The 14404-nt window shown below is 32.3% G+C and overlaps 1 protein-coding gene across 1 annotated transcript; it reads left to right on the top strand.

The window, feature by feature from the left end:
* The first annotated feature begins 2955 nt into the window (after window positions 1-2955).
* On the top strand, window positions 2956-3851 carry LOC133284509 (probable glutathione S-transferase). Its single transcript, XM_061481533.1, has 2 exons — window positions 2956-3273; window positions 3483-3851. Exons 1-2 carry the CDS (start codon window positions 2959-2961, stop codon window positions 3849-3851), a joined length of 684 nt encoding a protein of 227 aa, XP_061337517.1. The 5' UTR covers window positions 2956-2958.
* The last annotated feature ends 10553 nt before the right edge of the window (window positions 3852-14404 follow it).

Genomic DNA, 14404 nt, shown 5'->3' on the forward strand with positions numbered 1-14404 from the left:
TTTTAGTGAAGTGATATATAAATAAGGGATTCGCTTTTTGTCATGTCACGTGACAAGACCATTTTTTTACACACACAAATCAAGTGTGGGTCCTACGCTTAAAAAAAAAAGTCAAACCAAAATCAGGATACGGCGCCGTATCCTCAAGATACGTTGCCGGATCCTTGTTGCAGGAATGACATTCTTATATTTCCCATAAATAAGTGTTTAATGTTTTTACTTTTGTTACGTAAATTTTTGAGTAAATACCTTTTTGTTCCTTAGCAAATTTCACGATACCTGTTTTATTCCCTAGCAAATAGAAAGTCTAGTTGTGGTCCCTAAGAAATTCGAAATTGACCCTATTTAATTGAAGTCGTGGTCCCTCAGAAATTCAAAAAAAATCCATATTAGTCCCTTAAAAGGACTAAAATGGGTCAACTTTGAATTTTTTAGAGACCACGAATAGCCTTTTTATTTGTTAGAGACTAAAGCGGAATCGTAAAATTTATTGAGAATCAAAAATAATATTAACTCTATTTTTTTTTTTTGCCACACTCACTTTTACGTAAGTGCGGCATAGAATTTTTTTTTGCAACAAAAGCAAAAATCATTTGTATCCGTGTGTCATCTCTATATGTGTATTTCTAAGTTACCAACCTCTACGTTTGGGTTTGTCTTATATTACTTTAAAGAAAAGAAAAAGTTTAAGCTGATTGTATTTGCTTTGATATTAAATCTAGTTTCGTTTACAGAAAGAAAATAAACTATTAAAATGATGCTCGAATATCAAATTGGTTGCTACTCTCCCCCTTGAATTCAATTGACCCACATAACTCATTGTATTTTGACCCAAAAAATGAATACACATGTGTTTCATTGTGAGAGACTCTAATTGTTAACAATTTCCTCCCGAAATCGTGAGAACCAATATTAGAATGTTAAAAGAGGGATTCTAACCACACCTCTATGTGTTACAAGAGAGATCACAATAGAACACAAAGAGGAATCAAGAGACAAGAAAAAACAGTGAGCGGATATTTTTGCAAAAAGAAGGAAAATCGAGAGTAGCTGCCTTACTGGTTCTTGCGATTTATCCATAATCCTTTACCTCTGTTTTATTTAAAAGGTAGTAAACGACATAAAAAGTATCAAAACTATGGTTAACTAATTTTTAGTAAACCACACGATTGAAGTGAGAAAGCTTTTATGTAATCTGTTTTTTGGGCTGGTGGATGTTGATGATGATGGTAGGACTTTGGTTCTTCTTCGGTGCGGTGAGCCTGACTAAGGGTACCTATAATGACACTCCGATGCTCAAGTCAGTATCAATGTCAGGTTTATGTGTATTCTTACAGTATTAGATGATAATACCTGAGCATGTACCTTCTGTTTATATAGTGGTTCTGATGCCGCCTTAGGAATGTGGTATGGCCTCTGATTAGCTGTTCAATGGCTGTAGGTTCTGATAGTGCTTGAATAGCCTTATCTCTTGATGTTAGGCTACCTTGATAGAGTGGTGGCAAGCTGAAGTTGTCTTCTGTTTACTTGTTTAAAGACGCGTTGGACCTTTATTAGTTCCTGAGCTTGCTTCCTTATCTTTGAAGTCATGTTAAAGGGCGGTTACATGCGTGATGGTGGCATCGCGCCATGTTATGCGCGATGTAAGCCATCGCGCCCACTCTGAGCCTTGTGGGTTTGAGCCTTTATTCTATGTATTTAGACTTCTGATTGGCCTATCATATTTTATCTGGATCACAACATACTTCATATTGTTGGAGAACACTTAGCAAGAATTACTAGTCTTAATATTTAAAATAAAAATTAATTTGCAATTAAAAATATATCAATATAATATTAGGAATTTAATCTTTCACTAAAAAATTAGGGAAATAATTGCATTATGTTGCATAAGTGAGTTATCTTATGCCATACATTCATAGAATTTCGTACCAATTTTTTCCTTTTCTTTTTTACATTGTGGATCTCACATATTTCTGTCACCCACATGAGAGTACTATATCATGTAACATGAGATTAGTAAATCTCAAAAAATTATTCAACAAATGCATATACATATTACAAATTTCTTATGTAATATTTAAATGGATTTTATGTCTATCATGTAACTGAAAATATTTTTTATCTTCAACAAATACACAAAAATCGTGAGCCCATCAAAGTTAAAAAAAGAAGAAGGGATGACACAGCTTTTGATGGTTTGTATAGGAGAAAAATTCCTACTCCAACTGCATGAGACTATACTTTCTCTATTTAAATTTGAGTGAAGTGTTTCCGTACGTAAGTACTTGTGAAACTCTCCTACCCCATGTTTCTTCACTTTCATAAATATTTGCGCCTTCAATGTAAAAACGAAGGGAAATAAGCTTTCAATTGCACGAGAGTAGTTCTCTCATGTTACAGAGAGAAATCTTGTGGGGTTCATTATTAAAAGATAAAAAAGAAAGAAAGAATGAGTACGATTTTTGAAGTGAAATAACATAAGATAATTACTTCATATAAAATGAGAATTGTATTTTCCAAAAACGAAAAACAAAATCAAAATGCAACTATTATAAAATGAAGAATGGATATCCGCATATTTATTCGTCAGTGATGCAAGCACTTACGACACTGAGTGAAGATTGGATGCTTATAAGTTATAATATTCCATCATCTTATCTTATGAATTTTCAAATACTAAAAATAAAAAAACTCTTCACATTTTTCCACAATTGCAGATAGGATTATATTTACACACCAATGTATAGAAATAAAAAAAAATCTTATTCTAAAAACTTACGCTAATAAATTATACTCGTCGGTGAGGGAAAAAAAAGGCTTGTGCGTGGGAAGACGTACCCACAAAGAACAGAGAGGAAGAATGATGAAAATTTGAGCTTGTTGAACAAGCAAAATGACTTCATGGATCACTCTATAAAGACAGGCTAGTGTTGACTAAGGAAAACACAAGCAAGGATGGAAGAGGTTAAGCTACACGGATTTTGGTATAGTCCCTTTGTTTGGAGGGTTGTGTGGACCCTAAAGCTAAAGGGTATACCATATGATTATACAGAGGAAGACTACTCCAACAAGAGTGCTCAACTTCTTAAATACAACCCAGTGCATAAGAAGGTTCCAGTGCTCGTTCATGCTGAAAAACCCATATGTGAGTCCATGGTCATCGTTGAATACATTGATGAAACATGGCCACAGAATCCATTGCTTCCTGCTGATCCATATGAGAGAGCTCTTGCACGGTTTTGGGCTAAATATGTTGATGATGATAACATGGTACATATATTATAAACTTTATCTTATGCATTTTTCTAGCCATTTCATAAAGATCATGAGCATCTACACTTATATAAGTCATGTTCAGTTTACCTTTCAGCTATAATTAGTTGAGTGTACCCTTTTTTTTTTCATTACTTTTTGATCTCTAAAATTCTTATCATGATTCAAAGTAAAAATAATATTGGGGGGTTTTCAATTTTTAAAAGGTTTCTGCAGTTTTGGCACTCCTCTTTAGCAGTACTGGTGAAGAGCTAGAGAAGGCAATAGAGAAGATCTGGGAGCATTTCAGAGTTGTTGAGGATCAGTGCTTTGGTGATGAGAAGAAATTCTTTGGGGGAGACACTATTAACATTGTTGACTTAGCTTTTGGATCCATTATCAGTTTTCTTGAGATTGGGATAGTAGATATCTTTAAAGTGAAGATCCTAGAAGCTGAGAAATTCCCTCGTTTTCATTCATGGTTTATTAATTTTAAGGATGTCCCGGTCATCGCAGAAATTATTCCTGATCCGGAGAAACTTGTCGCTTATGTTAAGTCTATCAGAGAAAAAAGATCCATATCTTTTACGAAGTGATATATAAAGCCCTTGTATCTTTATGTATCATCTCTCTATATGCGTATTGCTATGTTCCCAACCTCTATATTTGGGTTTTTCTTACATTACTTGAAAGTAATAAAAGTTTAAGCTGATTGTATTTGCTTTGACAATAAATCAAGCTTCCTTTGGAGGAAACAAAGGGAAATAGTTAGGGGTGACAATTTGTGTTCATGGGTCGGGTTCGGGTCGATCTAGGTTTGACGTGAGCACGAATAGGTTCAATCTGAACATGACACAATTAATAATTCGTGTTATAAAACTCAACCCGAACATTGACACAATACAACCCGAATTTGAGCACAACCTGTTTTTACACACTACACGACCCGACCCAACACAAGTATATACAAACTGATATTAATTCAAATCATATTAAATCTGTTTAATGTAATTCAAATCAAAATAAAGTACATTTAACTTGATCAATCCAATAAGAAAACGTAATTAAATGCAACATATAACAAATTGTCTCATTCTTACAGTAACTTCTTCCACCAAAATATACATTAAGATCACAAATCCACATCCACAATCATGTAACTAATTGAAATATAAAAGTCATTGACCAACTGAGTAACTATTTTGAGGATGATGATCAGCTATTGAATGTTGACTCATTTATTCCATGATATCTTCTGTCAACTCTTCCAAAGCTATTGCTGAATGCTTTACAAAAATTAAAAAATGAATTAATTAAAATCCTTAAATCAAATAAATACCTTGCGTGCGATACTTAAATATGAATGAGCAGTGACATACGATACATATTATAATCAAAATCAGTTTCAAGTTTTTTCGAAGGGTTTTACTTCTCTCATGTTGTATAAGAGAAGCTATCTCATGTTGTGAGATAAATTAAGTAGGACCCATCAATTTTAAAAAAAAACAAAAAAGAAAGAAAAAAGAGGCACGTCTTTTTATGTGAGTGTAAAATGAGATAAGACTCTTATGTAGCATAAGAGTATAATTTCCCTTTTTTGAAAGTCTAGAAGTTGTTACTGATTATCTAGTAACATTGGTATGCACCAAGTTTTTCGTGTCAGGTCGGTGGGTCAGGTCACAAGTTGCCAACTCTAGAAATAGTTTTTTATTTTATATGAGAAATTTTTTTTATGTTACACTCATAATTAAAAAGTGGGTTTTATATTGATTTTTTTATCTTTTTATTTTTTTATGAACATCACTCATGTATTATGTATGTAACATGAGAAAATAATCTCATATGTAAAATGAAAAAATTAATCCCGAAAAACATATTATTAAAACCATGCTCGAATCTCAAATGTTAAAAAAGTTGCTGGATAGGATTTGTTATTGTGGCCGGACATGTAATCCGGTCAACCGATTTTATGTTGGTATCAACATAAAGAAAGATGAGTATTTTTTTTTTTTTGGTAAACAAGATAAGTATAATTTTAATCGTTAAATCACGTCTCTTTAATTATTTATATATATATATATATATATATATATATATATATATATATATATATTCTATATTTTTATATAAATTGAATTTAAGGAGTATTTTTTGAAAATATTCCAATCGGTTTATTGCTTTACAATTAATTCGATTCAAGACGGGTCCAGGATTAAGACTTTAAACCCCTCCTAAAGGTGGTATTGAGGAGATTTGAACGCATGTTCTCACCTCCACCTGCTTAGCTCCTATGCGCTAATTGAGCTACCACCATTTGGTAAATTTAAGTAGTTCAATCCGTACTTCAATATCCCAATTAAATCAATAATCAATCTTGATTCAATAACACTAATTGGGATAATTGTAGAAATTCTACATTTAATTAAAGCTTTTAACAATCTATAATGTAGTTTTTCCTTTAGTTTTAAATTACAATATATATGTGTCGGAACTCTTAGTAAGAATTACATGTTTTAATATTTGAAATAAAAATGTGTTTTACACTTAAAAAAGATATCGACATACTATTAAATTACTATTGTACCCAACATTAATATTTGAAATAAATTCTTATGTATTGTTGAAATTCGAGTGAAGTGGTGAATTAAGAACTACTTCGACGCATAAATCAAACGTTTTCCCCATATTTTATTTGCTTGCCTGCCTATTTCTTTTACTTAAAATTTATTTTGTGTAGTTTATTTATTTTCTTATGAATTGTGATCAAGCATTTTTCTTAAAAATAAATAAGAATATCGTTGAATGATTTTTTTTTTTTTTTTTTTTTTTTTTTTTTTTTTTTTTTTTGTAGACAAAGTCCGCAAAAGCCCAAAACAAAAAAACTAAGACAAAGTTGGCCTATTCATAATGACAATTGGATTGGTGGTTTTCAAGCTTTAATTGGGTGTTGTTCACCCCTCCAAGTTGAACTCTGGACTATTTTTCATAGCTTAGAGTATGCTTGGCTGGTTTATCTAAAATGATAGTTGAGAGTGACTCCTCTCAAGTTGTTAACTTATTTACCTCTCTAGGTAACGAAACTCGAAAATTATTCTTGATAGTTAGAATTCGAGCTTGGCTTGTCAAGAATTGGAAGATAGATCTCCTCATTACTCATAGAAAAATGAATTTTTGTGCTGATTGACGTGCCAAGAATGCCTTAGCCAAGCCTTGGGGCACTTACTGCATGTCTTTCCCCCCTTGAAGAATTAAAGAACCTGATGCTTACTCATCTAAATATGCAGCTTTCTAGTTCTTCCTGTTGGGCAAGTGGCTTCTTTAATATCAAATAGTGACTAGATATCATGTGCAAAAAGAATATAACAATAAAACAGTCCATGACACATGATACATACATATCCACTGAGTCTTCTTAGGAACATATATCATGTTCTTTATCTTGGGGCTAAAGAATATGTTATATATATTAGGTTGAGGTCCATGGGATGCTGAGGCAATGTTGCCCACATCTATAGTCCTCTTAGGAACCCACTTAAGATTAGTTCCTTTTAGGCCATATTTCTTAATATTGCATTGATATACAAGATGACCACTCATGCAACAATATGTACATTTTTTAAATGGTAGCTTAGACATAAACCTAGAGGGATAATGTTTTGTCTTTCTTGGTTGAGCAAATGGAGGTTTTTGAAAACCAAGTCCACATTTAGTAGATTCAACCCTTTGTCTACCAAGGAAGACATTCAAGTTGTCTCTCCCACTAGTCATTCTATCAACCATTATCTTTAACTGTTCCACTTCATTAGATAATTCAACACATTTAGCACATGAAATAGTGGAAGGGGGATTCACATCATCACATGATCCAACAAGACAATTCATAAAAAGATTTTCATTTTTAAGATCCTCATTGTCTTTCATTAGATCATTTACAATGGTTGTCAAACTATCAACATTGTTTTGCAAGTTATTTTTCTCCTTTTTAATTTTCTCAACCTTAGAGGTTAATTTTTCATTTTCAACTTGCAAACATTTATAAGCATACAACAAGTCATTATATGAAGGACCAACAATAGAAGAAGTATCACAGGTACTAGTGTCACACATAGAGTTAGAATTATAACATGAACTACTATCATATAAAGAGTTAGAAGAGTGACAAGAGTATACCTCGGTGTGTTCATCCTCTAGATTTGCCATTAAGCACAAGTTTGCCTTTTCACTACTTGAGGAGCTTGATGAATCATCCGAGAATGCCATGTAGGCCTTCTTTTTCTTTTTGCCTTTACCTTTCTTGAACTTGCCGTTGTCATATTTATTCTTTTTGTTAGGGCAGTTCTTTTGGAAGTGACCTTCTTTTCCACACTTAAAACAAGCATTGTTTGAGTTTACATTTCTTGAATTGTTGTATTTTCTTATTTGGCCAGCTTCTCTTCTTCTTCTTTTGTTGAACTTGTTGAAGAATTTGGTGAATGACTTGTTAAACTTTTTCACAAACATTGTCATTTCGTCGTCTTCACCGGTGCTTGAATCACTTGATGATGTATCAGTACTTTCCTTTGAATGAGATGATGATACCTTGAATGCTAATCCCTTTTGTTTCTTCTTGTTAAGCTCACGGTTATCCCTTCTATTCTACTCCAACTCGTATTCTTGAAGCTTTCCAAATAAGGTAGCAATGGACATTGTGGAGAGGTCTTTAGCTTCATAGATTGCTGAAGCCTATGCATCCCTTTCCTTAGTTAGACATCTCAGAATTTTGTTAACTAACAGTTCATCATCATGAAAAATATTTAAAGCATTCATTGATGTAACTATATGCATGAAACATTTTTGCATGTCAAATATAGATTCACCCTCATGCATCTCAAAGAGCTCAAACTCTCTAGATAATGCATTTTGTTTAGAACGCTTTACTTCACTAGTACCTTCATGGGTTGTTTCTAAAATAAGCCACATCTCACATGCGGTGTTACATGAAGATACTCGGTAGCATTTGTCCTTGCCAAGTGCATTAACTATTAAGTTCTTTGCTTTTGAGTTGTATTAGGCTCTCTCTAATTCTTCTCTAGTAAAATATGTGTGTTTTTTAGGCACAGTTCTTCCATTGTCATCTAGTGTGGTTGGAGGCTGATATCCTTCCTCTACACTATACCAAATTCTAAGATCTACTGACTCAAGGAAAATCTGCTTCCGAGTTTTCCAATAGGGATAATCAATCCCATTGAAAAATGGAGGACGGTTGGTGGAACCACCCTCAAGAGGAATATCCTGATGGAAAGAAGCCATATGATCTTTAACTCTTTGGCAGATAGCCAATCACTCAAAGCACGAAGCTCTGATATCACTTGTTGGGCAAGTGGCTTCTTTACAGGAGGAAGCAGGAGAACACCTAGAGGGGGGGGGGGTGAATAGGTGTTTCCAATTTTTTCAAATTTTTTTTCTTAGTGGATTCTTAAATCTGTAAAGTCTAGACAAAGTTGAACTATTAAGTTCAATCACCACACCAACTTAACAAGATTGACAGTTATCAAATTATTTTGCAAGTTCAGTTCAGATAAAAGTCATACAGCTATAACAATTTTACTAATTTTACCTTAGATCCCTATATGCCCAAAATGATTTCTATATGATGTATATCAATACCTGACCTTTTTTTACAGAGCAAACGCAGCAACAACCTTTCTTACTTAAAACAAAAAATGATTAATTTCCAAATACCAGAAAACAGTTTAAGTGCTACAACAATTATATCAAAAAATTGCTACAGCAAAAACAATAACAAACCAGAAGCGGTGTTAATTTTTGTCTCAAAAATAGAATATTCAGAAATTAAATAAGAGAGACAAGAGACACGATATATCCTGGTTCACACCCACTAAGCCTAAGTAAGGTGCTACGTCCAGACTGAAGTAGCTGCAGATATTTTATTTATCACAAGTGTACCTATTTTACAAACACGTGTCACACAAGCAATCAAACAAGATATCAAAAATCTTCCTAGTGCCTACACTGCTCCAAGCTCGGAGAATGCCGAACCTACGGAGTTCACCAACTCCTCTCACAAGACCTCCACTCTCCCTAGTGGATTCTTGAGGCTCCAGGCCTTAAGACACACTCTCAAGCCAAGCACAAGGTTGCCAACCCACTCAGTTGCACCCACACACCTAGGACAAATTTACAACATGCAACAACTCCACTTTAACAACCAATATAATATCTCAGATTTATAAAAGGAAATTTATCAACCTATTACAATGTCCTATCACACTTGATATATTAAATAAGGCACAACAACAAGCTCCAAAATGATATGATGTATGTAGAAAATTTAAAGCACAAGTATATGTATCACAAACTATAAATTTTCAGCAATAAGAAACTTGTATTTATTTATATCAAGTATCTAAATGATAGACACTAAAAATTCTGATTTAAACAGAAATTATCACACTATATCCAGAAAAATCAGATTTGTAATTTCTCTCAAAATTTCCCAAAAAATTCAGAATTAGTTCTAGATAAATCTTTTAGTAATAAACCACAAGAAATCTGAATTTTAAGCACAATATATCTCAATTAAAACAGAAAATTCAGATTTAATATTCCAACAATAAAATTTCTAGAACAATTCAATATTAGGTTTCTAAACAGTAAATCCCAAACAAAAATCTGAATTAACACAATGAAAAAAAAAAATCAGATTTAATATTTTTGTTTTCAATCTTTCACAAAAATAAGAAACACAAATCTTACATAAAGAGCATCAAGATTTCTACTATACTCACTTAAAATCAAAACAAAGAAATCGAAATACTCACAATATATCAAAAAGAAAACAGAAAATTAAATCAGCAATATCAAGTATCAAGAGTATACCAAAGGATGCTCAAAACAAGATTTAAGATATTACCTCAACAGATCTCAAATTTTCAGCAAAGTAAAATAGAAAATGTGGTTAGCGTTCTTCAACCTTAGTTCCAAGAATCTTGAATTAAATGCTTCCAAATGGTTGATAACTTATCAAAGAGCAGAGACGGTGAGAGCTTTGAAAATATTCTTGCTTCCAAAACTATTGAGAAGCTTTCGAAGAACACAGACGATGATAGAGAGAAAACGAGATTGCGTTTATTTTCGAGAGCGTAAAAGAAAGAATGGGTACTGTGAAAGTCTGAAAGATGTATATGTGTAGAAAGTCTCTCTCTCTTTTTTATTATTATATACAACAAAATTCTGATCACTTTTTGATTTTCGGGAAAGATACAATTGGTTGCTTTTTACACTTTTTATAAAAGCTATTGATGGGTTTTATATATTAAAACCAAGGAAAAAATGTTTGTCATTTTAAATGACATAAAGTTATGTCATTTTAATAGAGGGACAGACACAAAATAATTTTTTTATTTAAAATTTAAATTAAAAAAAACCACCCACTTTCTCTCTCCCATGATTTCCATTTTTTTGTGTCTATCTTTCTCCTAAAATGACATAACTTATATCATTTAAAATGACAAACACCTGCCTCAAGGGTAGCTCAGTTGGCAGCTGAGCTCCCAAGGGATTGCTTGGTGCAGGGATCAAACCCTGCCTCAAGCAGTTTCTTGAAAAATCTTTGGGGGCCAAAGGATAAGTCAAAAATCTTCGGTTGGGGGATTAGTCTCGTCCTTTCTCCGGTTGCGAAGCTTAGTGCACCCACTGTTATAATGAGGGGCTAGCCCAAACGGGCCGTACCCCGAGGGCATGGTGCCCGGAGAAGGTTGAATGGGGATACCTCCTGGCAATGTACCAAAAAAAAAATATGACAAACACCAAACCCTAAAACCAAAAGTTATATATATATATATATATATATATATATATATATATATATATATATATATATATATATATATATATGAGGTATGATCCTTTGACACCGGTGTCAAATTTTAAATTTGAGACCTCATCTTATAGTCGTTAGATCAAAAAAGATCAACGACTCTGATTTGTAAGCATGTGACTCCATTGATCTTTTTCTTTTTGGTTTTTATTAAAACAAATTTTTAATTTACTTTTTCTCTTCTTTTTTAATCGAAACAAATTTTTAATTGATTTGGATTTTATTTTTAAAGACCTGTTTATTTAATTTTTAATTTTTTTATTAAGTCACTCAACATAGCTAAATACATGATATGCAATGGAGCTTGGAATCATGCTTAGTGATATATCTAATGTGTTACAAGAAATCTAAAAATTATCTAACCCAAAACTTTAGCATATTCAAAATGAGTTCTTCGTACTTTGACATCATCAAAACCATTTAAGCATAATCTACTAAAATTTAAGAGTTCGTTCACTTCCGTGCGAAATCCTGACTGATGATGTGCTGCTGATGTTTTTCTTTTAGTCTCTTTAAGTTCTGTTCTTTCTTTCGCTGTTTTTGTTGCTTTTGTTTTTGCCCCTTTATTGTACCCAAAAATATAAAAAAAAAACTAAGACACGATATTAGACTTTCCTACAAGGTCTAAAGACGCAGCTCATGAGGCACATTTTGAAAGATCATAAAATCTTGATCCATATAGTGAAAGCAAACTTGGCCAACCAATCCGAAACCCTGTTGTTGCCTTCACGTCGAATACGAACAAATTGAATTTTCCAATCTTTGGATCTTCAACTCTTAATGCACGATCACTTAACCGATTGAATATGCAAATCCAGTTACCCAGCTGCCTCTAGTATCTCTGATTGTGTTCTATGTTATTTTATCCTCAAATATTGTAGTATTGTGCATGTCACAAGATTTTTTTTTTTTTAATCTTAAACCTTATCTAAGGTGGGTTTATTTCAAATAAGACCATTTTTCTAAAAGTCCTCAAACTTAAACTATCATAAATCTTATTGCGATCTTTTTAAATTCATGAAATGATTTATAACGTTAATTGCATTGTATTATGTCCTCAAGTCTTATATAAATCATAAGAATTTTGATATATTTATGCTATCTTAAAGTTTATGCAATGTTGATTTATTTTTCAAATAATAATATTATTTTCAAAATAAAAATATATTTTAATTTATCTAATATTTTAATTTTTAAATTTTTTCAAAATTTATGCAAGGATCTACAACGTGAATTGTATGGCTGTTTATTCTCAAGTATTGTAAATTTTATAAGAATTTACAGATAGTTACAATGTCATAAAGTCTAGGAAATAATGGATTTATTTTTAGAACATAAATTTTTTTGATAATCTTTTCAAAGTTAAAGGTAACCAACTTACTATCATTTTCTTAATGATTTTGAGTTTCTAATTATATCACGAAATAAGTAGATGTGAGAATCACCGGTCATGTCAAAATTAAAATTTCACAATTTATAATTTTTTAATTAATATTATATTACTTTTTAAAAAAATTACATTCAAAATAATAAAAAAATCTACAACTTTTACGAGTCTATAACTTCTATTATTAAATCTATAACTTTCTTTACCAAAAAACAAAAAAACTATAACTTTTATAAATTTGTAATTTTTACTATAACTTTTAATTTATAAGTTTTTCCTTTTATTTTTATTCTCAGCTTAAGTGGTAAGCAAAATAAGTTCTCCGTATATATATATACATATCAAGATGAGCTTTACTTGTAAATTACAATATACTTCAATTATTGTTGGAGATCACTTTGCAAGAATTACTAATCTTAATATTTTAAATAAAAAATAATACACTTAAGAAACATGCATATCAACATAATATTAGGAATTTAATCTTTGACTAAAAAAATCTTCAACAAAGGCATACACATATTTCAAATTTCTAATGCAATATTTAAATATGAGTGAAGTGTTTACGTAGGCAAGTACTTATTCAGGCAAAAGCATCGTATTAATCACAGTCTCGTCCCCAAGCCATACGGGACTCGTTCCAGGAAATAGGTATCTTGGCAGTCCGATCCTGAACCATTTGTCGACGGGAATATCAAATCACACCCCAACCGTCCATCCTACCTAATAATCACCCACACCGTCCATTTTACTAATCACTCACCCAAACCCCCCTATATATATCCCTTCGGCAGCGAACCATTTACAGCATTTTTCCGCTTTTGTGAAACATATAGGTAACATTAGCATGTTTTACTTTGTTCAGTGCAGCCTTTTTTGTTGTTTTTCTCATCTTGTGTTCTATTTGTAATTTTTATTTTCATTATTATCATGAATCAATTTCGTTCATTTGTATAATACAATGGTGCTAACTAAAAATATAGGTGCAGACAGTTTGACTTTTGAAGGACAAAAAAGAGCAATGTATATTGATCGATATATGTCTTTTGAAGAATTAAAGGAGAAGATTCGTCAAAAGTTGAAACTCCAATAAAATCAAATACTATCTTCATTGACAGGTAGGGTCCCTAATGGAAACCGCAAATTTGTGGGGTTTGATATACCTGATGATGAGGACGTGGATGTTTTTCTTAGAACATTCGTGGATAATTCTACGTCTAAATTTCTTGAGTTATATGTGGATATTGATACATCAGATCGGATGTATCAGTACCGATTTGTGGACTGGACCTTAATAGTCAATCACAATATGTATCATCTTCTGCACCCCAGCCTACACAATCAAATATTGCTGATGGAGAAGATAACAACTTATGGTAGGCAGAGAAGTTGAGAATGAGGAGGAAGAGGAAGATGAAAACACTCTATTGGCTAATGACCATGATCAGAATGATAGCGATGTAGCTGAAATAGTTGATGAAGATTGCCCGTGAATATTTTTGTCTCTGCGTATTTCCAAGATCATGCAGTAATAATTTAGAATGTAGATTCTATCAATTTTGACGTGACCTCGAGAAAAAAAAAAGTATGGCTATTAATCTCTATATCGTGATGAGAAATCAGTTTGGTGCAAGGGTAAAAATAAGTTAAAAAATTCTAACGTATGTTGAAAACTCGGTTCCCTCAACTCGGCTAAGAAGCCTTTGCAAAAGTCAAATATCGAGCTAGGAGCTCGACTCTTCAATCAGAGATTGACCTGAATCACCAAGTCGCCCAGCGCAACGAAAAAAACACAGAGGAGAGAGAGAGAGAGAACACAAGCGGATTTTAGTGTGGAAAAACTTTCTCCATTGAGAAGAAGTAAAAAGCTTCTTAGCCGAGTT

The sequence above is a fragment of the Gastrolobium bilobum genome, unplaced genomic scaffold (genome assembly GCF_033153095.1).
Source record: "Gastrolobium bilobum isolate Gb01-03AN ecotype WA unplaced genomic scaffold, APGP_CSIRO_Gbil_v1 utg7094, whole genome shotgun sequence".
In the NCBI taxonomy this organism is placed as follows: domain Eukaryota; kingdom Viridiplantae; phylum Streptophyta; class Magnoliopsida; order Fabales; family Fabaceae; genus Gastrolobium; species Gastrolobium bilobum.

What these genes read in the sequence shown, in the direction of transcription:
- LOC133284509 (XM_061481533.1), top strand. Translation starts at nt 2,959, where the DNA reads ATGGAAGAGGTTAAGCTACACGGATTTTGGTATAGTCCCTTTGTTTGG. An exon ending in ATGTTGATGATGATAACATG is followed by an intron (nt 3,274 to 3,482) that starts GTACATATATTA and finishes AATTTTTAAAAG; the next exon opens with GTTTCTGCAGTTTTGGCACT.